Here is a 13,053-nt window from a genome sequence, read left to right on the forward strand (position 1 = left end):
GCGTGCGCTGCAGGATTTTAATCCATGATGGCGTAGTGTGTTACTAATGGTTGTCTTTGAGACTGTGGTCCCAGTTCTCTTCAGGTCATTGACCAGGTCCTGCCGTGTAGTTCTGCGCTGATCCCTCACCTTTCTCATGATAATTGATGCCCCACGAGGTGAGATCTTGCATGGAGCCCCAGACCGAGGGTGATTGATCGTCGTCTTGAACTTCTTCCATTTTCTAATAATTGCGCCAACAGTTGTTGCCTTCTCACCAAGCTGCTTAACTATTGTCCTGTAGCCCATCCCAGCCGTGTGCAGGTCTGCAATTTTATCCCTGATGTGAGGTTGGAGTCTGTTTGATTGAGTGTGTGGACATGTGTCTTTTATACAGGTAATGAGTTCAAACAGGTGCAGTTAATACAGGTAATGAGTGGAGAACAGGAGGGTTTCTTAAAGTAAAACTAACAGATCTGTGAGAGCCGGAATTCTTACTGGTTGGTAGGTGATCAAATACTTATGTAATGCAATAAAATGCTAATTATTTACTTAAAAATCATACAATGTGATTTTCTGGATTTTTTAGATTCCGCCTCTCATAGTTGAAGTGTACCTATGATAGAAATTACAGACCTCTACATGCTTTGTAAGTAGGAAAACCTGCAAAATCGGCAGTGTATCAAATACTTGTTCTATATTTTAGCAATAACATTGCCTTTTGATACCTATATTTCAATCCGAATACTTTTAGAATTTTACTCAAGTAGTATTCTGCTTGGTGACTTGCACTTTTACTTGAGTCATTTTCTATAAATTTTCTATTGAGGTATTTTTCCACCACTGAGCATCAAAGCTGGGACTGAGAGACTGAAAAATAACTTCTATCCCAAGGCAATCAGACTGTTAAATAGTCACCAACAGCTGGCCTCCACCCAGTACTCTGCCCTGAAATTAGTCATAGTTACTAGCCGGTACGATACCCTTCACCTTAGAGATTGCTGCCCTATGGACATATGTAACAGTTTTGCTTCTTTCCCTCTCCACTCCCCTACCTGGGCTCGAACCAGGGACCCTCGCCACACATCAACAATTGACACCCACGAGGCATCGTTACCCATCACTCCACAAAGTAAAAAAAAAAGTTTACATACTGTTTTACCCACTTCATATGTACAGTATATAGTGTACTCTAGTCAAGGCTCATCTTACACACAGTGCATTCGGAAAGTATTCAGACGCCTTGACATTTTCCATAAGTATTGATACCCTTTACTCAGTGCTTTGTTGAAGTACCTTTGGCTACTATTACAGCCTTGAGTCTTCTTGGGTGTGACGCTACAAGCTTTGCACACCTGTATTTGGGAAGTTTTTCCCATTATACTCTGCAGATTCTCTCAAGCTCTGTCAGGTTGGATGGGGAGCGTCGCTGCAAAGCTATTTTCAGGTCTCTTCAGAGATGTTCGATCGGGTTCAAGTCTGGGCTCTGGCTGGGCCACTCCAGGACATTCGGAGACTTGTCACGAAGCCACTCATGCATTGTCTTGGCTGTGTGCTTAGGGTCATTGTCCTGTTGGAAGGTGAACCTTCGCCCCAGTGTGAGGTCCTGTGTGCTCTGGAGCAGGTTTTCATCAAGGATCGCTCTGTACTTTTCTCCGTTCATCTTTCCCTCGACACTGACTAGTCTCCCAGTCCCTACCGCTGAAAAACATCCCCACAGCATGATGCTGCCACCACCATGCTTCACTGTAGGAATGGTGCCAGGTTTCCTCCAGACGTGATGCTTGGCATTCAGGCCAAATAGTTCCATCTTGGTTTCATCAGACCAAAGAATCTTGTTCCTCATGGTATTTGGGTCCTTTAGGTACATTTTGGCAAACTCCAAGCGGGCTGTCATGTGCCTTTAACTGAGGAATGGCTTCTGTCTGGCCATTCCACCATAAAAGCCTGATTGGTGGAGTGCTGCAAAGATGGTTATCCTTCTGGAAGGATCTCCCATCTCCACAGAGGAACTCTGGAGTTCTCTCAGAGTGACCATCGGGTTCTTGTTCACCTCCCTGACCAAGGCCTTTCTCCACCAATTGCTTAGTTTGGCCGGGCGGCCAGCTCTAGGAAGAGTCTTGGGGGTTCCAAACTTCTTCCATTTAATGATAATGGAGGCCACTGTGTTCTTGGGGACCTTCAAAGCTGCAGAAATGTTTTGGTACTCTTCCCCAGAGCTCTGCCCCGCCACAATCCTATTTCGGAGCTCTACGGCCAATTCCTTCAACCTCATGGCTTGGGTTTTGCTCTGACATGCGCTGTCATCTGTGGGACCTTATATAGACAGGTGTGTGCCTTTACAAATAATTTACAATCAATTGAATTTACCACAGGTGGACTCCAATCAAGTTGTAGAAACATGTCAATGATAATCAATGGCATCAAATCAAATCAAAGATTATTTGTCACGTGCGCCGAATATAAGAGGTACCTTACAGTGAAATGCTTACTTACACCAACAGTGCAAAAAAGGTGAACAATAGGTAAGTAAAGGAATAAAAACAAAAGTAAAAAGACAATGGAATATAACAGTAGCGAGGCTATTTACAGTAGCAAGGCTATAACAGTCATGAGGCTATATACAGGCACCGATTAGTCGGGCTGATTGAGGTGGTATGTGCATGCAGATACAGTGGGGCAAAAAAGTATTTAGTCAGCCATCAATTGTGCAAGTTCTCCCACTTAAAAAGATGAGAGAGGCCTGTAATTTTCATCATAGGTACACTTCAACTATGACAGACAAAATGAGAAAAACAAATCCAGAAAATCACATTGTAGCATTTTTAATGAATTTATTTGCAAATTATGGTGGAAAATAAGTATTTGGTCAATAACAAAAGTTTATCTCAATACTTTGTTATATACCCTTTGTTGGCAATGACAGAGGTCAAACGTTTTCTGTAAGTATTCACAAGGTTTTCACACACTGTTGCGGGTATTTTGGCCCATTCCTCCATGCAGATCTCCTCTAGAGCAGTGATGATTTGGGGCTGTTGCTGGGCAACACGGACTTTCAACTCCCTCCAAAGATTTTCTATGGGGTTGAGATCTGGAGACTGGCTAGGTCACTCCAGGACCTTGAAATGCTTCTTACGAAGCCACTCCTTTGTTGCCCAGGCGTTGTGTTTGGTATCATTGTCATGCTGAAAGACCCAGCCACGTTTCATCTTCACTGCCCTTGCTGATGGAAGGAGGTTTTCACTCAAAATCTCACGATACATGGCCCCATTAATTCTTTCCTTTACACGGATCAGTCGTCCTGGTCCCTTTGCAGAAAAACAGCCCCAAAGCATGATGTTTCCACCCCATGCTTCACAGTAGGTATGGTGTTCTTTGGATGCAACTCAGCATTCTTTGTCCTCCAAACACGACGAGTTGAGTTATTACCAAAAAGTTATATTTTGGTTTCATCTGATCATATGACATTCTCCCAATCTTCTTCTGGATCATCCAAATGCTCTCTAGCAAACTTCAGATGGGCCTGGACATGTACTGGCTTAAGCAGGGGGACACGTCTGGCACTGCAGGATTTGGGTCCCTGGCGGCGTAGTGTGTTACTGATGGTAGGCTTTGTTACTTTGGTCCCAGCTCTCTGCAGGTCATTCACTAGGTCCCCCCGTGTGGTTATGGAATTTTTGCTCACCGTTCTTGTGATCATTTTGACCCCACGGGATGAGATCTTGCGTGGAGCCCCAGATCGAGGTAGATTATCAGTGGTCTTGTATGTCTTCCATTTCCTAATAATTGCTCCCACAGTTGATTTCTTCAAACCAAGCTGCTTACCTATTGCAGATTCAGTCTTCCCAGCCTGGTGCAGGTCTACAATTTTGGTTCTGGTGTCCTTTGACAGCTCTTTGGTCTTGGCCATAGTGGAGTTTGGAGTGTGACTGTTTGAGGTTGTGGACAGGTGCCTTTTATACTGATAACAAGTTCAAACAGGTGCCATTAATACAGGTAACGAGTGGAGGACAGAGGAGCCTCTTAAAGAAGTTACAGGTCTGTGAGAGCCAGAAATCTTGCTTGTTTGTAGGTGACCAAATACTTATTTTCCACCATAATTTGCAAATAAATTCATTAAAAATCCTACAAAGTGATTTTCTGGATTTTTTTCTCTCATTTTGTCTGTCATAGTTGAAGTGTACCTATGATGAAAATTACAGGCCTCATCTTTTTAAGTGGGAGAACTTGCACAATTGGTGGCTGACTAAATACTTTTTTGCCCCACTGTATTTGGTATGATAATTTTTTTTGTCATTTAGTACACGTTCTTATCCAGAGCGATTTACAGTGGTGGGTGAATACATTTTAATTAAAAATAAAAAAAGTTTCCATACCGGTTGCAGGAATTGAACCCACAGCCCTGGCATTGCAACCGCCATGCTCTACCAACTAAGCTACGCAGAACACTATGACACTGATATTTTTGCATCTGTAGAAGTGTTTAGAAACATATTCTATTCTTACAATAAAAGTGACTCCAAAATGACAACGCAGAATTTAACATTTTTATTGTAAACAAAATAATCGGAAACAAACAAAGCAAACAGATGCATTTGCTAACACATTTGTAGAGTCACATGTTTGATGCAGTCATTGTGTGCTATGAATATGGGACCAAATAATTAACTTTGAGTACTTTAATACACAAGTGAATATTTCCCCAATACTTTTGGTCCCCTAAAATAGGGGTATATGTACCAAAAGTGCTGTAAAACTCACAATAACATGATTCCAGAAGACAGAAGGGGTATTTAAAGACAACAGTCATTAGGATATTAATGTATTATAATAAAATGCATTGAGTTTGATTATTATGGTAAAAGTTATGGTAAAATGGTTGAGTTGAAGACATTCAGTATAATGATCAATGGTATTAGACCTTCAGTACCGCCGATCTGTAAAAAAATAAAAAAAGGGAACATTTTATACAATGCACTTTAGTTATGTATCAGCCTACAAAGGGTTATATTGTCAGTAAATAGACCCTTCAGAATTACTCACATTGACATGTGGGAAGGGCAGGAGTCCATGTCCCATCCAGGCTGCATGTGACGGTGCCTGGTCCATTCATCACCATGCCCCTAAAGCAGACAAATGTCACAGAGTCCCCAAACTCAAGTGGCATTCTAATTCCTCTTGTCATTTGGGCATATTGTACTTTGGGATAGGGACATTTAATATATGTGAACAGAAATGAAAGAGTCAACATAAGCTTTTACTTTATTGGTTTTAAAGGGGTTGGTTCCTTAATATTACTCTCAGGGCCAAGTTCTCAACACTTAAGGTATGTTCCTAGTTTGCTAAAGGGAAAAAAACATAGCAAAAATAGTGCAGCTATAGAAGCTATAGAGTTGAACAGAAAATGGCACCTTTGCACTCTGGAGGTGGCGCACTCCATGTCCCATCTTTGGTACAGTAGAGCTCACTCGTTCCAATCAGTTTTCCTACGCGACACCGATAGCCAATCACAGTGCTGTAAACGTAAGGTGGTTCCAAATGGCCATTTATCTCTCCATTTACCACCTCAGGAAGTTTAGCACACTGCACCGCTGAAAGTCACAAACACAATGTACAATGTACATGACCTTTTTTTGAAGATTATGGGTGACAGAACTGAAGTTCAGGGATGTTCTAAACTAAAGCAAAGTTACCAAAAGCAATTGAACTATGACCCAGGTGTAAAACTGTGTGGTGCAGTAGACCATCTAAAAAATAAATGTGACACCTTCACATACAGGAACACGCCCATCCCAGCCATCATTCATGCAATTTCTTACATTCTGTCCAACCAGCTGATACCTGGTGTAATAATGGGTACAAAAAGTGATTTAATATGACAACGCATAATTTTATTTGTACACTGCAACAATTATGAGAGAAGCCTTAAGAGCAAAAAGACATACTAGCAGAATAGAACGTACCCCTCATTACAAACCCCTGTGGCTGTATCTCCAAACTGTGCACCGGTATAGACGAAATGACCAAAAGACATCTCTCCAGCTGAGCCACATGATTTGCCTTTGGACAAGAAAATGTCATTAAATTACATTTTTCAGAAGCCACAAAACAGACAAACATTAACTACCACAGAGTGATATATTCTAGACCACCTATGGCTCTGCTGCCACCTAATGCTTAAACAAGAGAATAATGTTCTTTATATACTGTAGTACATAGGAGGAAGAAGTATTAATGATGTGTCAGAGTATATGAAAGGTATATGTAGAGTAACTAACTGTACATATACAGTACCTGTCTAAAGTTTGGACACACCTACCCATTCAAGTAAAAAAAAAAAATAAAAAAAAAAAAATCTACATTGTAGAATAATAGTGAAGACATCAAAACTATGAAATAGCACATATGTAATCATGTAGTAACCAAAAAAGTGTGAAACAAATCTAAATATATTAGTAGCCACCCTTTGCCTTAATGACAGCTTTGCACACTCTTGGCATTCTCTCAAACAGCTTCACCGGTATGCTTTTTCAACAGTCTTGAATGAGTTCCCACATATTCTGAGCACTCGTTGGCTGCTTTTCCTTCACTCTGCGGTCCAAATCATCCCAAACCATATCAATTGGGTTGAGGTCGGGTGATTGTGGAGGCCAGGTCATCTGATGCAGCACTCCGTCACTCTGCTTCCTGGTCAAATAGCCCTTACACAGCCTGGATGTGTTGCGTCACTGTCCTGTTGAAAAACAAATGACAGTCCCACTAAGCCCAAACCAGATGGGATGGCGTATCGCTGCAGAATGCTGTGGGAGCCATGTTGGTTAAGTGTGCCTTGAATTCTAAATAAAATCACTGACTGTCACCAGCTAAGCCCCCCCACACCATCTCCATGCTTCACGGTGGGAACCCCACATGCGGAGATCATCCGATCACCTACTCTGCGTCTCACAAAGACACAGCGGTTGGAAACAAAAATCTTGCAGTTGGACTCATCAGACCAAAGGACAGATTTCCACCGGTCTAATGTCCATTACTCATGTTTCTTGGCCCAAGCAAGTCTCTTCTTCTTATTGGTGTTCTTTAGTAGTGGTTTCTTTGCAGTAACTCGAAAATGAAGGCCAGATTCACGCAGTCTCCTCTGAACAGTTGATGTTGAGATGTGTCAGTTACTTGAATTCTGTGAAGCATTTATTTGGGCTGGTAACTCAAATGAACTTATCTTCTGCAGCAGAGGTAACTCTGGGTCTTCCTTTCCTGTGGCGGTCCTCATGAGAGCCAGTTTCATCATAGCGCTTGATGGTTTTTACAACTGCACTTGAAGAAACTTTCAAAGTTCTTGAAATGTTCCGTATTGACTGTAAAGTCATGATGGACTGTCATTTCTCTTTGCTTATTTGAGCTGTTCTTGCCATAATATGGACTTGGTATTTTAGCAAAAAGGTCTATCTTCTGTAAACCACCCCTACCTTGTCACAACAACTGATTGGCTCAAACGCATTAAGAAGGAAATCAATTCCACAAATTAACTGTTAATTGAAATGCATTCCAGATGACTACCACATGAAGCTGGTTGAGAGAATGCCAAGAGTGTGCAAATCCGTCACCAATGCAAAGGGTTTGCTCCTTTGAAGAACCTCAAATATAAAATATATTTTGATTTGTTTAATACTTTTTTTGGTTACTACATGATTCCATGTGTGTTATTTCATAGTTTTGATGTCTTCATTATTATTCTACAATGTAGAAAATAGTAAAAAAATAAAAATAAAAAACTTGAATAGGTAGGTGTGTCCAAACTTTTGATTGGTACTGTACTTTCATCTATTCAGGCACATAATTTCATATGGTTACTTACGTTCACATCTCAGAGTTACTGGTGTCCACCTCCCACTGACGCAGGTACTATAGTAAGTGCCTCTTACTCTCATGTATCCCAAGGCACAACTGTACCTGACCCGGTGACCAGGACCAAAATCTACCTGTGCTCTACAGCAGTCAGAAAGGTGTGCGTTGGAGAGGTACGGTGGCACTCCACATCTGCCTACAGGAAAGGGAGATAGATAGAAATCACATCTGTTATAAAACCAATGCATCATAACATGTATTATATATTGCAATGCTCAAAGTAACAGATCTTGGCTGGTGTTTGTGTTTACCATCAGGCTTGGGGCTTTTAATTATATCATTAAAGGGCAGACAAAGTGGGAGCTTGGGCTGCCACTGGCCGTCTGGTCCACAGGTGAGCTGCTGGGCTCCAGTCAGGAGGAAGCCCTCGGAGCAGACCAAGGTCACTGAGTCTCTGACCCTGTACACTGAGACAGTCTCACTCAGCTTCACACTGTTGGCCACTGAAGGAGCAGGGCAGGTCACTTCTGCTGGAACCACTTGTGGTTCACCTCCCTCTAGAATGATGACATTTAAAATGCTATTGTGGTTTTGTTTAATTCATTCTTGCATCTATAATGACATAAAAAAAAGTGTGCCTCATCTTGGAGATAAGAGGAAAAATGACCTCGTACTTTGGTAAAAAGCACAACATTGAGACTAGGCTTACAGTACATTCAATCCTTTGAAAACAAGAGATCCTTTACCTGGCACACATTGTGGAATCTTTTCCTTCCATTCCCCAGATCTTGAACATTTTATGCGGGCAGCACCTTTTAGCAGGTTTCCTTTAAAGCAGGAAATGGTTACATCTGATCCAAATCTTCTTTGCTTGATGGATGGCCTACCATTTGTTATGTTTAATATAGGGCACTTAATCTCTACATGAGTAAAAAAAAAAAGAAGCAGAAGCAGGTTAAAACAAAACTACAACACATTTGACACAGAGTCTGTATAGCAGTTGTCTTAATCATGTCAGGATACTTACGTATGCACTGTGCAAGAGAAGGAGTCCATTTTCCGTCAACCCCACATGTGACAGTGTTCGATCCATCCAAATAATAAAGGTCCTTGCAGGAAAAGGACAAAGAATCTCCAGATCTATAAACTTGCTTCAACCCATTGATCAACCTCTTCCCCTTTGCATTGGGGGCATTGCAAGTGATCTCTAGAAAAAAAGAAGCAGAAAATAGCTCATAGAAGTTTGGTGTCTCTCTGTGGCAGATGGCCATGCCCTATCATTACAGAGCACTCCTAACAAATCATCACTGAAGAATGATAATTAGAGTTTCAAAAACAACAGAACAGACACAGCAATGTCTCCAAAGAGTGGGAGTTGGAATTACAGGAGCTAGGCACCGCCATAACAAATCAAGGCTCCAAAGCAATGAATATGGGCCAGACACCCCAAAAAAGTGAAAAGATTTCAACTTTGGGCACCCTTAAGTGATGTTGGGCACCCCTACTGAGTCAATGTGTTATTCAAACCAGGATGGACCTCACCTCCGACAGAGGGCAGACAAAGTGGGAGCTCGGGCTGCCACTGGCCGTCTGGTCCACAGGTGAGCTGCTGGGCTCCAGTCAGGAGGAAGCCCTCGGAGCAGACCAAGGTCACTGAGTCTCTGACCCTGTACACTGAGACAGTCTCACTGAGCTTCACACTGTTGGCCACTGAAGGAGCAGGGCAGGTCACTTCTGCTGGAACCACTTGTGGTTCACCTCCCTCTAGAATGATGACATTTAAAATGCTATTGTGGTTTTGTTTAATTCATTCTTGTATCTATAATGACAAACAAAATTTGTGCCTCGTCTTGGAGATTAAGAGGAAAAACAGATGCCTCCATCGAGACAACGACCTCATGCTTTGGTAAACAGCACAACAACATTATGGGTGCCTGTGATTTGGGCGATTTTCACAAAATGTCATCCATAACAAAACAAACAACAAATCAGGTCCTTTGGAGTAAGGATTGTTGACATATATTCCACATTTTTATCTTAAAGCATAATTGATAAATAAATCCTTGAAGTTGAAACATTATGGAATCTTAAAGGAGGTCTGGGTAAGGCCAAAAACTCACAAATGTTCCATCTGTAAATGCTAGAAATTGATGTCATAAGAAACTTTACTGTTCGCTCTGTAATATGAGTAGTAACTTCATTTCAATAATAATTTCCATGCATTCATTTGTTTTTTAAATATAAACATACATATTGAAGATATACCATTTTTGATTTGGCTACATTTGTTTCATATTGTTGAACATAATATACTCTACAGGCTTATCAAAGTTTCAGAGTGGGATCTCTGCTAGTTTGAAAGTTAAGGTCCATTTTATAGAGAGAAATTGGTATATTAGGCAATGTAACCAATTGAAGCCCTCGTTTTACTTGCATCACTGCAAATCCTGTAAATTACCAGCAGAGGGCAACCATTTAGTATCCAATTTCACAATGTTGGTAATGCTTACAAATTGGATCATAACCACTGAGGTATAATAAGAACTGATGTTCCGACTGTTTTTTCAAGGAAATCTACTCAAGTTCCAATTCATGAACTGTCTATTTCCGAGTTACATCTGGTTTATACAGACCAACATCACATGCGCACCAGCACTTAGTGAGCACAGGCGACATCATCACATCATCCAGAAACATAGCAGACGTTGGATGAATATAAAATGTTAATATCTACATCTATGAGTGATGCAAATAATATATTAAAAAAATTCTGCTTTAGTGAAAATTATTTGAATAATTAAATTGATTTTTTTGTGCACAAAGGTGATGACTAAAGTGTCTTATAAGGAATTTTCAAATCTGACTTCTCTATGTGGCCGTCTATAGAAACTCTCTTTCTGGGCCAGGTGTCAGTTAAACTGCGGTACCGAAGCAAAACTGTAGGAGCAGTCGAAACCGTGCTTCTAGACAAGAGCCCTGGCCCCTTGATCATAACATAAGTAGCAGAGATCCCACTTTAAACTTCAATATGCCCATAGAGTATATTATGTTCAACAATATTAAGATATTCATATGACACCATTGTTTGCTTTGTAGCACCTACAGATAAAACATTGTGGAGTCTTAAAGCGGCAATAAGCAGTTGAAGCAATAACAAAGCGGTTTTCCCGCCCCTGTTTTGGTAAAAAGCTGAAGGGTGGGGCTGGAGAAATGGAAGCACTCTCAAATTCATGGACAGTGCTATGGATGCATGGACTGACCATCCAAGATATATAGTTTTAACCATGTAATAAGGCTACATAGTGTTTGTTTACATTTACTTTGTTTACAAACATTGGAGTAAAACAAGCTTATATTTTGGGTTCTGATGGGGCACTAAGAGTTGAACTAAGCCTATGCGGCATTTATAAGTTATATTCTATAAGAATCACTGGGTATATATAATTAATTTGTAAGTCAAAAAAATGTATGCAGCAGCAGATTTCCCCTTTAAATGAGACATGGGTTAGGCCAAAATGTCACAAATAGTCCAACTTCAATTGATTATTTGTCAATTATGCTTTAAGATACAAATGGCAAATATGTCAACAATCGTTCCTCCAAAGGAACCTTCAGTGGATTCACTTTTGTGAAGAAAAAAAATGAAAAAAAATCATGGGCTTTTTTTTTTGTTCTAGTCTGGCGAGGAATCATCCTTACAGGACATTAGCTAGGCCATTAGGCTACCACAGCATGGGTAATAAAGGAACATTTGTTTACATGATATTCTAATGCTTTTGTAACAATGGGACAATTACGGACTGAATGTCCAAGGCCAACATGGTCAAGTCTCAACAACAGGATCTTGGTGTGTCATGCCAACAATCAACTAGACAAGTACAGGGCATGCCAGTCTGGTATTTCATACAGCAGAACCTACTAAATTGATTAGGATGCATGTTATATGTCCTACTTAGAAAGGAACGGACCTGATTGCTGCATTTTACTTTACGATTGATCATTGAATGGTGCATACCTTCACACGTGGGAATCTCTCCACTCCAGCCAGAGTCCTTACATATTCTGTATTCCATCCCCTTCAGTGTAAACCTGTGCAAATATCACAGAGATTAAGAAAAGGCCCAGGCTATAGGCCTATTTCATTACATTCAAGACACTTACCCCTCATTGCACACTGCATTTGCTTTGTCCCCGAAAAAAGCCCCCATATAGTGAAAGTATCCATTGAATAACTCCCCAGCAGATCCACAGTTCTTCTCTGAAGAGAGGATGGGACACATTAGAAAACAGCAGGGCAGTCAGGGAATGAATCCAGGGTAAGATTCTGTGCCAAACTCAACATAAATAACCACAGGGAACTGTTTGTGCCAAACAGCGCTAAAACAGGCACACTGCAGTCCTCAAGGACTGAACTGAATAGAAATGTTATTCCCAAATGTTCTCTTTGCAACCACCAGAGGGCCCCAGTAAATGTAAGCGTCAAATGACATTTACTTGCCACAACAACCTCATCCCAGAGACAGTTATAACCATAATGATATGATGGTATGATATTCATTGAACCAGTGTTATGCACAACAACAATATATACTTATCTAAAGGCATTTACTTACTTTCACACGTCATGGTTAACTGTGTCCATTTTCCAGCTTGACACTTGATAGAGCGAATGCCACTGTTCTGAGTGTAGCCCTCGGCGCATCTGTAGAGGACTTTTTGTACATGGCCAAATATACCCTTTTTCATGTCCTCGATTTGCGTGTGTGGATAGGACGGCGGCGCACCACATTTCGATGGAACTTGAGCTGTTTAGAAACAAATGAGCCACATCAGCAACAGTGGCAATTCAAATCACAAATATCCGATAAATATGTAAACGTGCTACAAATGACATTGTCAGTGTTAAAGTGGACAGTGCAATGTTAATTTTATGAAAACAACAATCTTACCTGAGGCATGTAGGGCAAGTGATAAGAAGAACACGACATTATACACCAGATTCATCGTTTCATGTGCATTCGGATCTGTACGCTCACCCGTTTAAACGTTATTGAGTTTAATGAAATAGTATGTCGACTGGGTTATATTTTGTAGTTGGAGGGGAGGTAACGTAAAATGACGAGTAGCTTTGTAGGCCTACGTAGCTAGGCTATTCAGATTTATTTACGTCAAGTAATCTGAGTTTTTCCATTGGTAATATTTAGACTCACTCCTAATTTGGAACCATGTATG

The 13,053-nt window shown here is 40.8% G+C and overlaps 1 protein-coding gene across 2 annotated transcripts; it reads right to left on the reverse strand.

Moving 5' to 3' along the window:
- Positions 1 to 4,511: 4,511 nt before the first annotated feature.
- On the reverse strand, positions 4,512 to 12,976 carry si:ch73-217n20.1 (complement receptor type 2). 2 transcript variants are annotated; one of them, XR_002468974.3, is made up of 14 exons: positions 12,771 to 12,976; positions 12,435 to 12,626; positions 11,983 to 12,079; positions 11,837 to 11,910; positions 9,364 to 9,585; positions 8,849 to 9,028; positions 8,568 to 8,741; positions 8,133 to 8,378; positions 7,832 to 8,017; positions 5,943 to 6,039; positions 5,747 to 5,820; positions 5,391 to 5,570; positions 5,023 to 5,102; positions 4,512 to 4,916 (listed from the first exon to the last, which is right to left on the reverse strand). XR_002468974.3 is itself a non-coding variant. In XM_021566288.3 (14 exons), exons 1-14 carry the CDS (start codon positions 12,823 to 12,825, stop codon positions 4,903 to 4,905), a joined length of 1,971 nt encoding a protein of 656 aa, XP_021421963.1. In that variant the 5' UTR covers positions 12,826 to 12,971; the 3' UTR covers positions 4,512 to 4,902. The 2 variants fall into 2 exon arrangements, 1 of the variants encoding a protein (XP_021421963.1); XM_021566288.3 differs by having other exon boundaries at positions 5,023 to 5,202; positions 12,771 to 12,971.
- Positions 12,977 to 13,053: the final 77 nt, after the last annotated feature.

This window comes from Oncorhynchus mykiss, chromosome 16 (genome assembly GCF_057628025.1).
Source record: "Oncorhynchus mykiss isolate SJ-2025 chromosome 16, ASM5762802v1, whole genome shotgun sequence".
In the NCBI taxonomy this organism is placed as follows: Eukaryota; Metazoa; Chordata; class Actinopteri; order Salmoniformes; family Salmonidae; genus Oncorhynchus; species Oncorhynchus mykiss.

Coding starts and splice junctions, on each gene's coding strand:
- si:ch73-217n20.1 (XM_021566288.3), bottom strand. CDS start 12,825: ATGAATCTGGTGTATAATGTCGTGTTCTTCTTATCACTTGCCCTACAT. Junction 12,080..12,434: donor GTTAACCATGACGTGTGAAA/GTAAGTAAATGC, acceptor TCCTCTCTTCAG/AGAAGAACTGTGGATCTGCT. Junction 5,571..5,746: donor GCGTGTTCCTGTATGTGAAG/GTGTCACATTTA, acceptor TGTGACTTTCAG/CGGTGCAGTGTGCTAAACTT.